Source organism: Prinia subflava, chromosome Z, assembly GCF_021018805.1.
Source record: "Prinia subflava isolate CZ2003 ecotype Zambia chromosome Z, Cam_Psub_1.2, whole genome shotgun sequence".
Lineage (NCBI taxonomy): Eukaryota > Metazoa > Chordata > Aves > Passeriformes > Cisticolidae > Prinia > Prinia subflava.
This window is the reverse complement of record NC_086283.1, coordinates 33,713,643-33,728,939: the sequence shown is the minus strand read 5'-3', so window position 1 is coordinate 33,728,939 and position 15,297 is coordinate 33,713,643. Positions and strand designations below refer to the sequence as shown.

Genomic DNA, 15,297 nt, shown 5'->3' with positions numbered 1-15,297 from the left:
CTGGAGCCCCAGGCGGGGGAAGAGAGTGAACAAGACTAGAGCTGAGCTGGCCCCATCCAGGATGGAGGGGTAGAAAACTGTGGAGGTGCCCCCTCCCCCCACCCCCCCCCCCTACCTGCCCCAAGGAGAGAGACTGCTGCTTCAGTGTTTGGAACATTGGCAGCAGCCAGCAGCAAAGAAAGAGCGGGGGTAGGGGAGAGGAGAAGTTCCCAGCTGTGTAAAGAGGTACCAAGTCCGGGACTCTGCTGGGAGCCAAGAACTGTTAACCCTTTCTTGGCAGAAGGAAACTTTTTCCCAGACATTGATTCTCATGGCTAGTGGTTTCAGAAGAGAAAGAGAAAACAGCCTGGAACTAAGATGATTAGGGAAGATGAAAGGAATCCCAGATGGGCAGAAATGAAGAGGAGTGGCTTTTGAGCTGGACCTTTCTTGCATAATGTTAGCCATAGACTGAACTTGAGTCTCTTTTAAACATAAACTGCATTTGGGTGGATACAGCTGTCTCTACTTTTGCTACAGTGACTGGCACTTTAAGAGTGGAGCGAACAGAGAAGAGAGGGGGAGGGTGAGGTGGCGCCCTCTGCCCTCAGGGAAGATCTGTTCTCGGTCCCAGGGGAAAGATGGGGAGAGCTCGGCATGCAAGCATCCTTAAAAGAGCCCTATATGCAGCTTTGGCCCATGGACAGTGGTGAGAGCACTGGACATGGAAAGGAGGGTGTCACCCTGGCAGACTTCTCCGGGCGGTGCCACGGGTGATATGGAAACACATAAGGGGTGGACCTGTGTTTTCTGAAGAACAGTCTGTGGTGCGAGAGAGACTCCTCTCTGCCTTGCTGAATTGAAGATTAGGGTTTTTTGAGTGGTGATTGTTTGATTTAAAATCCAAGGTTTTGGTCTATGGAGGGTAACGTGTAGGGGGTGGAAACTGGGGAGGAGAAGAAATGTTCTGGGAAGTTTTCATTTCTGCTTTTGTGCGTGTTTAGAGTTTTCCTTTCTATTTCTGTTCTTATGTAATGTAATAAAGTTTTGTTTTCTGTTTTCAAGTTTTGGGCCTGCTCTGCTCTGTTCCTGATCACATCCCACAGTAGTTGTTAGGAAAAAAACATATGTTCATGGGTGCATTAACATCTGGCCAGTGCTAACCCTTGACACAGGGGCACAAGAGGGACTTCCGAGTAACTACAGGCACGTTAGATAAGATGAAATGTAAACAGGGACATAAAATTGGTCCAGGTGAATGTTTAGGCTTGGGGAACATCTGGAATCCTCATTTCTTCAGGCCCTTTCGTGCCACTATGTACAATTTTAGTTCCTTCATCAGCACGGCATCCACACAGTGGCTAACAAAACCACCTCCATCTAATGAAAGAACAGACAATGTTAGAGCTGTCATACCTTCATGGGGTACAGTGACTATTTTAGAAATCTAATAGTTCAGACCAGAATTAGATTCAGTGCATAGCTACTAGGTGTGCATTCTAACTTCACAATTTTTGTTAGGTAGCATTAGGCAAGAGACCTTGCTTAATGTGAAAGGTATTGTCTCTCCTTAGTTTGAACAGTTAGGAGTGATGTTGTACTTGTTTAGAATCTAAAAACAAGCTTAGTATTTTAAAAGATAAATAATCTACCAGCGCTGAACAATGTGTCTTGTGTATTTTGCTTTCTAATGATGTATTTGCAGCTACTGACTGGTATGGTATCATTTTTTATTATGATTTTTAAGCTGCATTTGACATAAATTAGAACTTCATATAGATTTATTACTGCTCTGTAATAAAGAATTTATTAAAACAGCTTGATTTTTATAGCATTTCTTCAATTAATGTTGTACATTCTTTACTACACTTAAGGGAAGTATTGGGGCCTAGCTAGATACATCTGTGAAAGTATACCACAGTGCTCAATTGTGATGGTCAAGAAAACAAAATCAATCTTTTATGGGAGTTATTAGGCAAGAAATAGATACCCAACTACTGAATGTCACTTGCCACAATATCAATCTGTATTCAGTCTGCCATAGGTTTACAGTTCTGATTCCTCCCAGAATGAAGAATCAAGTGGAAAAATGTTTGGAGAGGGGCAACAAGGATAACAAAAGGTAACAAAGGCTTTCTGTGTGAGGAAATACTTGATAAACGGTTAATCTGGGGGAAAAAAAAAAAACTTTAGAGGGTATTTTCAAAACCATGACTGGTATGAAGAGGATGGATGGAAAATTACATGTTCACTGCCTCTCTCAGCAATGGTAAAGTATGAGGAGTCACATTCAAAACAAATTAAGGGAAGAGTTTGCCTCTGCAGCAAGGAGAAAGATGTAAAGTTGCTGAAAGCTTGCAAGAAATCAGCAGGCAAGTTGGTAGGAGAAATCCCATGAAGGGTTACAGAGCATGTAGAAGTCAAAACTATGTAGGAAAATGAGCAGAACATAATTGTTAGCTGAGAAACAGCTGTTAGGGGAAAGCATTATACACATTTGATGCGTTTTCCTGTTTTTATAGACCCTATTTATGACACTGGTAGAGATCAAACAGAAGTCTAGATAAACCCATCAAGTAAGGCTTTCTTATTAGAACGGGTTTACTTACTTATGTAAATAACTTTAAACTCACAGCAATTTTAGTGAAATCATAAATACTTATCTGAAGAAACTTCATGAATGAAGTTGATAGGCTTCATTCTTCTTTTCATGTGCTAAAACCCATAAGAAGAAAACACTTTTTGAAAGTGTTCTTTATAATATATCCTTCATTTTAAAAAAGATATTTTCTTTAAAATTTTCCCCGTACACTTCTACAGATCTTAAGGAGGCCGGTAAGAAGCTGGATGTCTAAACCAATTTTGGATCTAATCATCCTCCCTAGTTCTTTTAAAAATATCTGTTAAGCTTTCAGTTAATCTGTTGATAGCATGGATAATACTGACATATGCTTGTTCCATTTCATGTTTGTATAAAGCATAAATGCACATTCCCACAGTACCATTAGTAGAGACATAACATTTTCATTTCTATGTCCTTGCAGTAAGAGGAATGTCAGATATAATTACTAAAATTATTAACAATTGAATGAAAAGATTCTAATTATTTTTAAATTACTCTATTTCTTCTAAGTACAGTATAAAAATTACATCTGGTAAACAGTGCTAGGAGATAATTTCTGTAACATACTGTAAAAATAAATGTCTGTATTCTAAGCCCCCCTGTTTTGTACTGAATAGAGTTTGATTTTCAAGACAATTCAGCATTGTTTTTGTAACAGCTCTGATGATAAAGTGCTTGAGAAACCTGTTAGAAAAAGAACAAAACATACATAAGTACAGCTCTAGTGGATAAAGATCAGATTGCCAGCCTCTAAGATGCCACTAGGAATAAATACCTGTTAGAAAATGAACTCTTTTGGGACAGCCCAATGATTCCTGAGTTAATGTCCAGACAGGTAAATTCCTAATGTTTCAAGAATTACTTAAAAGTGCTTCTAATGCTTATAATTGCACAGTGTTGAAATGAGGCTTAGAAATTTGTCCCAGGCACACCTTGTAATGAGGTTAGACTGAAGCATTGCCTTCCTTTGTACTAATATAGCTATAGAAGTTTACAGATACAGGGTTGTTATTCAGAGACAATGGAATTTGTAAAAGCTCCCATTTGGTTAAGGAATACTAATCACATCAGTCTGCAGTAACACTGATGCCTCTCCTTCACCATATGCTCCTCTAAATCTTCTCTATCATTTGTAACTATAATCTTCAGTAAAACTCCATTGCCTGTCCAGCTGCTCTGCCTCCTGCAAAGTAGAGAAAGGCTTTAAACACCTCTCTTTCCCCGATGAAACCTGTCTTTAAATACTTGCCCTCAACTCCCATGAGCAGTCAGTACTGAGTTCATTACGAACTGCTGTTTTAATACTTTGTTTCCTAAACAGTGAGCTGGGTGGAAGAGTTCAAGAATATGTATGTTTATATCATGAAATAGGCAGCATTCAGCTCTGAAAGCACTATTTTGCAGTTGTACCATATTGAAAAAACACCAGTCTCTGTGTACTGACTCTTTCTTTATTACACGTCAAAAAATAGAAATACATATGGCGCTGGCAGTTGCATTTCCACAGACTCCTAAGTTAAAGCATCTTTAAACGAGCAAAGCTAGTTGTAATTACCGGTAGCATGAGTTGCATATGCCAACTCTAAAGTCCCTACATATAAAACATCCTAGTGCCACTGGGTGACAAATGGGAATTAATATAACCATTGTTTCTTTTTTTGATTTCTGAAGACCAAAGCTGTGACTTTTGCCCCATGTTGCTCTGCAAGCTCTGAATCCAGGATTAATCTCCATAATTTTGCCAGGTTCAAATACTGAAGTTTCACTTCAAAATCAGTTAAGATTTTAAACAGTTATCTCAGACATGAGATCTTTCTTCGCCTCACTCTTTCACCACCCTCAATGAAACCAAAACTCCCTAGTGTTAAAAAGCAAGCTGTCTTTACCTGCTGACTCCTCATCATATTCTTTACCTCACTGAACTCTTTACTAGCTGCTTTCCTGGCTACAACTTCACCTTTTTGTTGTCCACAAACCATCTTTGGTCTCATCCTGTGTTTAAGAGATCTGACAAGGTAACCACACAATCTCTCTTTCAGAAACCTCACAGGTCATAGGTTTGCTGGAAAAGAATGTGTGTGTGTGTGTGTGTGTGTGTGTGTGTGTGTGTGTGTGTGTGTGTACACACACATGGAGTATGTGTATGCACTTTCTTAAAATATACATTAATATTTAAAAAACAAATCTATGTATTTTACACAAAAACTTAGAAAACCAAGAGACAAAAGAAATCTCGTAGATTAGCCAGCCTAGCAGAAGCTTCTCCATATGTGTGATGGTGTAAGAAGTCTAAAAGTTGATGTATATTCTCAGCCTTGCCCATTCTGGGCCCATCAAAGCTAATGTACATGCAGAACAGTTCAATGCTTGTGTATTCATCAGTACCAAGGATGGACAGAATATTTTTCACCCATTTTTTGCACCCTTAATGGAAAGGAAACAAAAGAATGTAGGCGTATGTACAAGTAGAGAGGAGCTAATGTGAACGTGGTAGTTAAGAGTCAAAATACTTCATGTGTTGAAAACTCTTGAAGTAAGTAACTAAACCTATGTTATTGTTAGGTACTAAAATAAAAATTAAGGTGTTGGTCATATGAAAAGGTCATTTATCAGTGTTAATATCAAGAGGTCACACTAAGGAAATAGTACTCAAATTTGTAAATATTCAAGTTTTGGTTAAAGTTACCAGCTTTTAATTACAATGAAAACAGTGCAGCTGCTTGTCTCTGAAAGACAAAAGTTTGTGTTTACGAAAATTTATATGCACCACAGTACAGCAATTGTGGTGGGAGACATTGACAAAACCCTAGGTTCTTTGGAAAAATGCCATTGTTGATTATTTGCAATATATTTCAACTGTGTATAGATTTCTCACAGTTGCCCAGTAAACACACTGCTTTCATTCTTTGAAGCTTAACAGTTTCTACTATGTCCTCAAGCTCTTTCCAGCTTAGTACAGTGTTTCTTTTGATGGATTGGTTTTCCTGAGTCAAACTTAAGAACTCAGAGCATCTTATCATACTTTGACCAGCTCATTTTCTCAGGGGCAAAGAAGAGAGGAGACAAAAAGCCCATCAAGGCTTGTGCCAGGTAAATACAACCCCTCAAGGGATTTCTTTTTCTTTTGGCATCAGATTAGATGTTCAAACCAAGCGGTGTTGCAGGGCCACGGGTGAGTGCCCACTGAACCCTTAACAAGGCTAATCCCACATTCCAAGTAGCAGCACATTCCAAGTAGCTCATGGATGCGAGGGCTTTGCTGGCTCTCACGTCGTTGCGCCGCGGGCAGATGCATTATTAGCAATGACCAGCCATGGCGAAACGTGGGCAGCAGGTTTTGCTCTGGGACAGCCTTAAACACCAAGCTTGATATTCAGGTAAAGAAAAGGGAGAAAGAAAATGTTCTTGGTGGGATTTTTCAGAGAGGTTAATAAAGAGAGAGACTTACCCGGAGAGTTACGCTATGAATAAACCAAATCGAAGTATGGCGGGTACTTCACTGCAGACTTTAAATTGTCTCATTAACCATTACTGAAGGAGTATTTAGGAAACAAGAGAAAGAGAAGATAAGCTTCTCACTCTAGTAGTCTTGAAAATACTTTGCTGTAGTCTTCTAAACTTTTTATTACTATATTAATTTGCATTATAAGTAAGAGTTAAATGGAGACAGTTTAGTTATGGATATGTTGGTTTCCTGAACTTATTCTGATATGAAGACTCTACAGCAAATAGCATAATTTACTATATCACTGAACTTTATTGTTCCTTGCAAATTATATCTGTTGCAGAAAGATAACTGGCATGGGGAAGTGCTTTGCTTTTGCTTTCATTCAAACCAGATGCTTTCTTTTAGATTTGGAAAGACAAGAAATTACGAGATTAGTAAATCATGCATTTTGTCATCATGACTCTGCCAGGTAGGATAGTAAATTGTTTGAGATCTAAAAGCTAGAAAGTATCTTTTCCTGATGTGAATAAGGGAGATTTTAAACCAGACTATTTTTTTTGCACTATTACCTGTGAAGAAATGTGATGAAAATAATTTTTTAAATGTAGCTGTGTTTCTTCTCCAGTTGCAAAGACAATAGGAGAAAGAGTAGGAAAACAAATTTTAAATGTCAGTTTCTTGAATTTTGAAATCTTGCTTTTATACCTAAAGAAAAAAATTCGGTGGAGTACCTGTTATGGCACCTTTTTGTACTAGAACTTGAGATAAATTTAACTAGTGACCACCTTTAGACGAGACACATTTGTTCTATGTGTATTCACGAGACACATTAGTTTCTAGCCAAGAAATTCGCCACAGTAAATTGTTTGCAAAAGAAAAGGATGGAAATAATAATATATTTAATAAAGGATATTTAGAAGTTATAAGAAATTAAATCTCAAGGTAGTCTCTCTTAGTTGAAGTGAAACTTTTTTAGCTTTCAGAATTTCTATGTAACTATGCTCTGTTTAAACAAAACAGATCCAACCTTCTACAAAACAAAACAATGCCCAACCTTCTACAGTACATTAACCTTCTGTTTGCTACCATGAGAAAAACCAGTCAAATACAGTTTTATTTAATGGTTTTAATGAATTTTTTTTTTCCGACTGTAAAAGTGATGCTAAGTATCTTCTATTCCTACAAAATAAGAAATCTCTCAAATAAACATTTCAAATAATAATTCAAGGAGACCAACAATAAAATGTTGCTATATAGCACTAGTAACCACTAGATCCAGCAAGAAATTATTTTCTCTATAAAAAGCAAAAGAATATATTCTATATACTGAGACTGGTAAGTAGTAGATGTAGCTAGAAATTCTTGTTATGTTATTTTATAGTTTGTGCTGGTGACATTCACCGACTCCAAGAAATTTCTTTAGTTCATAGTGATTTTCACGTGTTTCAAAGCAGAGGGTTCTGGTTTTAAACACGGAAAACAGGATGCAGATTGAATTGACAAGAAGCTAACATTAGATAGTGATGCAACATTAGTTAGTAAAAGTAATACTTAGGTATTACTTATATATCGTTGCATAGTAAAAGCTAACATCGGTTAGTTACGTAATGTTACATAGGTAATTTCAAAAGTTCTCTTTTCATAGAGGCAAAATGCTCATATTTCCTTTAAATTGTTGAAAGTTTATTTCACATTACTTAATTCTCAGATGATTTTGTCATAGCTTGTAGCTCATAGTTCTATTTACGCTATGCAGTTAAGTGGGTAATTTTATTATTTAAATATATTAAGTTAAACTGTTTTAAATGAATTTTCAAGGGAAAGCTTCAGCTCATCTCCTTATTAAATGAAATAATAGAATTCTATGTGTGTGAATGTTTTAGAGAGTTTTCCAGAACTCATATGGAGTAACGATTTCCTAGATAATTAAAAATACTTCAAAACTCTGAAGTTCTCTCCTTTCTTGTTTTACGTTTGTTCTTCGCTTTCCCCTTTTTCTTTCTTACCCATCTCTGTGTTTAAAAAGACTTCTTGTGTATCTGACAATTAAGACTGTGCTGCTGGAAATTTCCTGCTTTTCTGTGAATATATGGTGGAAGATCTTGAGAGTTATGAACAACCAAAGCTTCACTGAACTATTTTAGAGGCTACCTGCCAATTATTTGACTCAATGTATAAAAATTTTTGTATCTTGTTTCAGAAACAGATCTTCCTCTTTTTTGTTTTTTCATTAATGAAGGTGTCCACATAGAAACTGTAGTTTCGATTTCTGCCTCTGTGTTAAACAGCACTCTCAGTGCTTGTGTGAAAATGTTTTTGATAATTTGGTTGGCTTAGTTGTAGGGTTTTTTTAAGTAGAGCTGGCTTCGTTTTATCACTGACATTGAAAAACAGGGGTGTTTTTAATGAATAGGTGTAGTGTTTCTTCTGCCATGCAGAAAGGTTTAGAGTTTGAGTTAATTCTTCTCCAGAGATTTCTCCCTCTGTTATGAGAATATAAATAACAGCATCAAGGTCATCTGGCTAGTGAATAAGAAAAGGATATTGAAACATTGTGGGGTGCTTAGCTCTAGAAGGGAACCATAGATCTAGGGGAATGTTTGCTTTCTGCAAAATATGCACTGCTTATCTGGAGAGTCAGTGAAATTTTCTCTTCTGTTTGAAGTTTTTCTACAGTTGTACTATAAATTGGATATAATAAACAAACAGAGCTCAAGGTATTTCCTTTCTCTTTCTTAGGCACAGAAATCATGGATAGAAAGAGCATTTTACAAGAGAGAATGTGTTCATATCATACCCAGCACCAAAGACCCCCATAGGTAATTGCATGTTACTTGTATAAAAGATGAAAATTGGTTAAAAAATAAGTCTTTCTCTATATATATGCATACAATGGATACAGATATAAATATTTTGTAAATTTATTTGTTCACAAGGTGGTTGAATTACATCTAGAGTGATGGATTCCTACAGGAGCTATTTGTTTACATTTCAAAGCATATTTCTTAAGAAAAAAGATAAATCAAGGGTGGGTCAGCATCTGTGTTTAATTTCTTTACCTTAGCGCAATGTTCAGTGCACTGAATATTTACCTAAATTGGATGCCTGACACACAACACTGTCAAAAGCAAATAGACGCATTAAACTAGCAATTTAAAATTTGTGCTAATCCATGCAAAAGCTGATTACTTGTCCTAATGTTACTTGAAGAAAAGAGAAAATATTTTTTAATTTAATTTTGTGCACATTTAGACAAAGCACGATTTTTTTGAAATACTTGGATTACTTTGGAGAATCTAAAATAAACAAAACAAGCGAAAAAAAAAGGTAATATACATACTGTGTTGCTTCCATACATAAAGGCTTCAGGAAGGGAATCAGCAGATTAAAAAAAGGGGTTGGGTTCTTTTTGTAGTTTGTTCCCCTGTTCAGTTTATACATGCACATGACTTGGGATTTCTGTTTGTTTAATGTCATAGGTGTTGCTGTGGGCGTCTAACAGGTCAACACATTGGACAGGCTCCAAGCACCTCTGTAACTCAGAACGAGAAAAATGAAACCAGGATCACTCGCAATGACATCCAGTCAGAGAAGTGGTCCATCAGCAAGCACACACAGCTCAGCCCGACGGACGCTTTTGGAACCATTGAGTTCCAAGGAGGAGGCCACTCCAATAAAGCCATGGTAACGCTGTTTTTCTCTTAGATAAATAATGCTGCTAGCTAAAAGTAGGCATTCACAAAGAATGAAAAACATTCTTTCTTAACTTCATGCTAAAGTATTATCGAGTGTACGACTGGAATGTATGTTTTTATGTATCATGTGCCAAACAGTGGGTGAACAAAATTAACTGTAAAAGCTGGAGTGTGGTGTAAGAGAAGCTACCTTTATGAAGGCTGAAGACACATTAATGTGCTGCTGTCTTTATTTTATTCCAATGGCTACTCATCCTTCTTCTTCTGAATAATTTTAGAATTCAGCAATGATTTCACATTGCTGGCTGTGTCTGCAAAGCTGACTAATTTTAAACATGCCAAATTCCCTTTAATAGTCCTCCAGACGTGTATTGGAAGATAGACCAGTTGGACTTATGGTTCATGTTTCAGTGAAATAAGAGGCTGCAGGAAATGTCTAATCTAGGAATTAGGAGATCCCTTGAGCAAGATGTTACTTCTTCCTAGTGGAGTGATACCACAGTGTATTCATCTGAATACTTTGCTCCACTAACTTGGAGAAGCATTTCCAGCACACACACTAACCCATGTTTGTGTTTCTTCTGTCTAATATTACATGAAAGGAACAATCTCTCTGACTCTATCTAACCTGCAGAACCTGGATCTTTGGGAAAGATGACGGGGTATGTTCCTACCACTTCATAGCCAATACGCTGCTTTGGCAGTGAGGGCAGAAGCTGAACTCCTGGGCACTCTGCAGAATGACTTGCCCAGCAATCCAGTCCTGTTTTCTGGGCATGAATTCTTCCCAACAGTTGTCTCAGATTTATCATAGAGAAAAGAGATTAGAGACAGTGAAAAATCTCAGGTACTATGCTACTGTGGGCAAAATATTTTCCTTAGATGTGTACAGAGGTGCTGGAGTTGGAGTGACTACTCAGTGGATGGTTCTGCTTGTGCAGATGGATGGCTTCTTTTATTAGAAACTAGAAAGCACTGCTGCACCAAGAAACAGAAAATTAGGTAATTTCTCTGAGAGTATCACATGAGACATCATATGTTCAGTTGGTAACCAATCACCTAAAAATCTGCAAGGCCAGAGGTCCAGAGATATAGTAATGAATGTTATTAACCATATATGGATTCTTTCCATTGAATCAGTTTTATGAGAAGGGATAATCATTACAGCTTTTTCAGTGATGTCCTTGAAGATTGCTATAACGAAGTAAACAGCCCTGCCCAGACAAAAGTGGTCTTGGAGAGCCAAGAAATGATGAAGGTTTTTAGGGAAGCTGTTGACACCAATTCTCTTAGAGGATTTCTCATCTTTGCTGGGATTCTGATGTCCTGGAATATTGCTGGAAGAGACAGGACATGCTCTAAGATTCATGCTGTATGCTCAAAGAAGTACAATCGAAGTGCAGCTGTGGAGATAAAACTGGAAGTTAGTATAAAGGAAAGAAAAACATTGTCACATAGTGCAGTCAGGTGTGAAATCATCAACTATTTAGAAAAAAAAAAAAATAAGGAAAAGGGACTTAAATTCTCAGAAAACTAAATAACACGTTAAAACTTAGGGATAAATAAAGACAATGCATTTCTTGATGGAAACTCTCCAGACTTATTTTTTCAGACTAGAATCAGGAAGTTGCACATGCTATCTATTTGTAATCATTATACCCCATCCAAAATATGAAAATAAAATGAATTCTTCATTCATTAAAAAACCTATAAAATCTCCAGACATTTGATTATTCCGTTAGTGGGAAAAGTGCTTCAAATTAAACAATTCAGTAAATATCTCTTGAGCGGGTTTTGTGCTTGCTTACCACCAGTGAGAAAAATATCGTTTGTAAGACCAAAACATAACTAAGGAGGCTTGCATAACCATTTAAATGGAAACAGATTAAAGAATTTTTTATAATGTGTTTGCCACAGAAAGCAGCATGGAGATGTCCTTGTGTTCGTATTTCCAGACCCAAACATTATTTTAGGGTAGACTATAGTCAAAAAGGTGCCTAAGTAGTTGTTGGAGTTTCATTAATAGAAAATTAAACTCCCACCTCTGCATTTACTGGGTACTAGGATTTTCCCATAATAAATAAAACTTAACAAATCCAAAGCGTTCTGTGGAAGAGAAGAATTTGCTTAATCAAAGGAACCCACCAAATTTTTCACCAGAGAAGGGAAAAAGGAAACATATTGATAAAATAAGGCTTGAATAAAAAGGAGGAAGTACATAAGATGGAGAATAGAGGAGGAAGCTCTTGGAAATATACTTGTTCAACTGTACATTCTCAAACCCAAATGCAGAGAAGCCAATCAGTGTGGATAAGGGAAGAAAGATAAAGGGAAGAAAACATGATAGATTTATTCCTTTCGAAAAATATGGTAGTTATTTTCTAGGTACTGGCTACCAAATAACACTATAGAATGCAAGCTTTTTTTGCTGGCAATCATGGTAGGTTGATATTGTGCCTATTGGCTATAAAACAGCCTTACATAGCAGCAAGATTTGGCAAGCTGACTAAATCAAGGAAAACCTCAGGGGAAAAGATTGGCATTACATTTCCCACCTATTCCCTATTTTATTTCCTGAAGTGGATGCTCACACATGAAAATACTAAGCAAGGGAAACACCAAACTGAGTAGTATTTTCCTGGTTTGTGCTAACAGCAAAATTATTATTTTTTTGGTATTGTACTACAACGAATTAGGTGGGATATGTTAATAGGAACCATAACTTAGATTTATATTTGGGAAACCAGAAGTCAATTAATGGAACAAATTAGTGCATGTAAAACTGACAGATAATTATTTCTCTACTTGAAGTAACAGAATTAAATTTTAATACAAAATATGTAGTAATTATAATTATACTTTTCATGATACAATATTATATCAGTTGCCACCAGACAACAACAAACAGATCTTTAGCTGTGGAAATGAAAATTATACTGAAATTATAACAGAACACATGGATTTGGAAAAAACCAGCGAAGATGCAGATTTACATATTGTCAGTAGAACTGACTGGGCCACTGATTTCATCTTGACAGCCACACAGAACAAAAATTCCCAAACAGCATGACTTTTGCTAATGCCATGGAGTTGTTAAAGTATTTTCAGTGCAGCTGCACTATCCTTCTTAAATCAATGATGTGAATAGCTCAATTATTTGTGGAGGAATTTAGATAGAAACACATAGCTGAGATCAGGTAACACTGGGTAACAAGATCAGCTACTAAAAAGGCCTTTCCTTCAATTTCATGCAACCACAGATGGTTCTGCAACAAGACTATGGTGTTTAGATCTCTGTCAATCTCATATTTTCTTTACAAGTGACTCATCCATTAATATGTAAGAAATGCAATTAACCATTTTGCTTGTCTGCATTTATTTTGGTTTTTTAGCAGATTTTCAAGTTTAATGACTGTAAAAAGATGTGAGAAGTATTTGGATGTACATAAATTTTATTAGTTTTTGCAAATAGGTTTTATAGGTTTTGTAAATAAAATTGATAAAAATACAGGAAAACAAAATATAATCTGCTTATACTAGTTGGCTCTTCGTAATTTAAGAAATAACATGCTTATCTAACTTTATACTAGCATTTTATGAAGTCAGAAAGCAATTATCAAACTAATGTCAGTGATACCATTCTAGTTAAGAGCAATTTTCTGAAAATTTTGAAAATATATTCTGTTCATCAGTGTACAATTAAGACAATCTTGCTGTGATGCATTTTGCACTGCACTTATGAGCAAACTAAACACATTTTTTTTAATACACTACTGTTACAAACACACACAAACTCAATGTTCTCTCATTAATTGGTGGGCCTGGATTATCTATAAACTTCTTTAAAGGATTGCTCTTTGCTGAACTAAAATTTCTTTCATCATGGGTTTTCAGGGTTAAATGGAATATGGCTGTTTGAAAAGCTTTTGGTGAGTTAACAGATTCCTCCTCACTGAATGCATTTCAATGATACGTTTCATATGCAGAGTGTAATCCTAAAATATATTTGCAGCTGCAAAGAAAGGAAGTTTACTTCAGTGTTATTTGCCTTTCTTATGGTGCACAGAAACATGGAAGAACATCAGTAGAATTCCAATGAGTATTAACAGCTACTGAGACAAAGTTGCTAATATTCAGATCCTTGAAGCTTTATTAAGGATATTTGGAAGTTAGTCACAGAAAAAGATCTTTTCTGTTTTCTTAACTATCTGTTAAAAGGTTTAAAATGCATTATAAGTTTTATAAAAACTGTATTTAAAGAATGTCAAAAAGTCATCAGGGCTTTTGAGAGGGAAAAAAGATAATCCTGTAACTTGCATAAACCATGAAAAGACAGCAAATATTGTTTTTATCACAGTAAATTAATTCTTTAAAATATTTACAGAATTTAAAAGATGGTGTTCTATGTGGAGAAAAAGGGGAGATAACACATAAAAACCTTTATCCAAAGCCCATTTAAATCAGTGAGGGTCCTTGCAGTGATTGTTTAGTGGAACTTGGATTAGGCCTTAAGGTATTATGAAGGAATAACTTATACAGAACCAATCTGGTTTTGGACTAAGTAAGAGGGGTTTTTTGTTGAATTCAGTGAGAATTACATCTGATTTTTTTTTTTTTTTTGTGAGGATCACATTTTGAGGCAACCAGTCCTTAACTTGAAGACATACCTGTAGTGATAGAAATTTAAATAAGTTACCAAAAAGAAACCAAGGAGCAATGTTAGAATGCAGATCACAAAATGTTGTCTGATTTACTTTCAGAAATACAACAAAATTCTGAGTTTCTTTAATTTATTCACTGACACTCTCATCTGCAGTCATTCACCAAATACTTTAATGAGACAGCTGAGCTTAAGTAAAGAGTATCAATTCCATTTCTCAGGAACTTTGACTTTTGCCCTAGGGCGCTGGAGTCAAACTTGGAAATGTCTGTTTGGCTGATGGTGGGAATAGGTTTGTTTTAGAGAACACTTGACAAAAAAAGTGAAACAGTTGGCAACAAATGCACTTTTTCTGACTACCACTGTGCTAGCCTAGGGATGAAATGGGCATTACAACTCAAGCTCGATGCTCTGTCCTTTCATGTTCCGTGTTGATGCCAGTCAGGTCAGTCTGTAGGTTTTGAGATTCAGAACTTTTCTTTTGCTTCCTAACTTGCCCTGTTTTGCTGACACATAAAAACTGAATTCTTGCTTTCTGTCCATATACATCTTCCATAAAGAATGGGCTAAATGATTTCCCAATATAACGGATAGTTTCTACAGCTGACAGATACGCCAGGCATGGAATTTCATAGCACAACAGGATAGTTTGGCTTAGATTCAAATTTTGTGTCTGCCTCCAGAGGCTATAGCAAGAGAATTCAGGAACAGCAGAAATACTCATTAGCATTTAGCAACATTCTCAGCAAAACCTCTTAGGGCTAAATATTCTGTTACAACATTGGAGGACATGAATTTTTGTTACAGGTAAAAGTGGCATTAAAGGTGTGATTTATAATTTAATGTAAACTTTTAAAAATAGAACGGAAGAATTCTCTTTTAGTTACTAGCT

The 15,297-nt window shown here is 36.2% G+C and overlaps 1 protein-coding gene across 4 annotated transcripts in view; it reads left to right on the top strand.

The window, feature by feature from the left end:
• Nucleotides 1-15,297, top strand: part of TRPM3 (transient receptor potential cation channel subfamily M member 3) — a 405,277-nt gene that overhangs the window by 257,297 nt on the left and 132,683 nt on the right. For all 4 annotated transcript variants that reach the window (XM_063423113.1, XM_063423115.1, XM_063423111.1 and 1 more), the window contains 2 exons: nucleotides 8,790-8,869; nucleotides 9,530-9,734. In XM_063423113.1, the coding sequence (XP_063279183.1) occupies nucleotides 8,790-8,869; nucleotides 9,530-9,734 (285 nt within the window). The remainder of the gene's footprint in view (nucleotides 1-8,789; nucleotides 8,870-9,529; nucleotides 9,735-15,297) is intronic.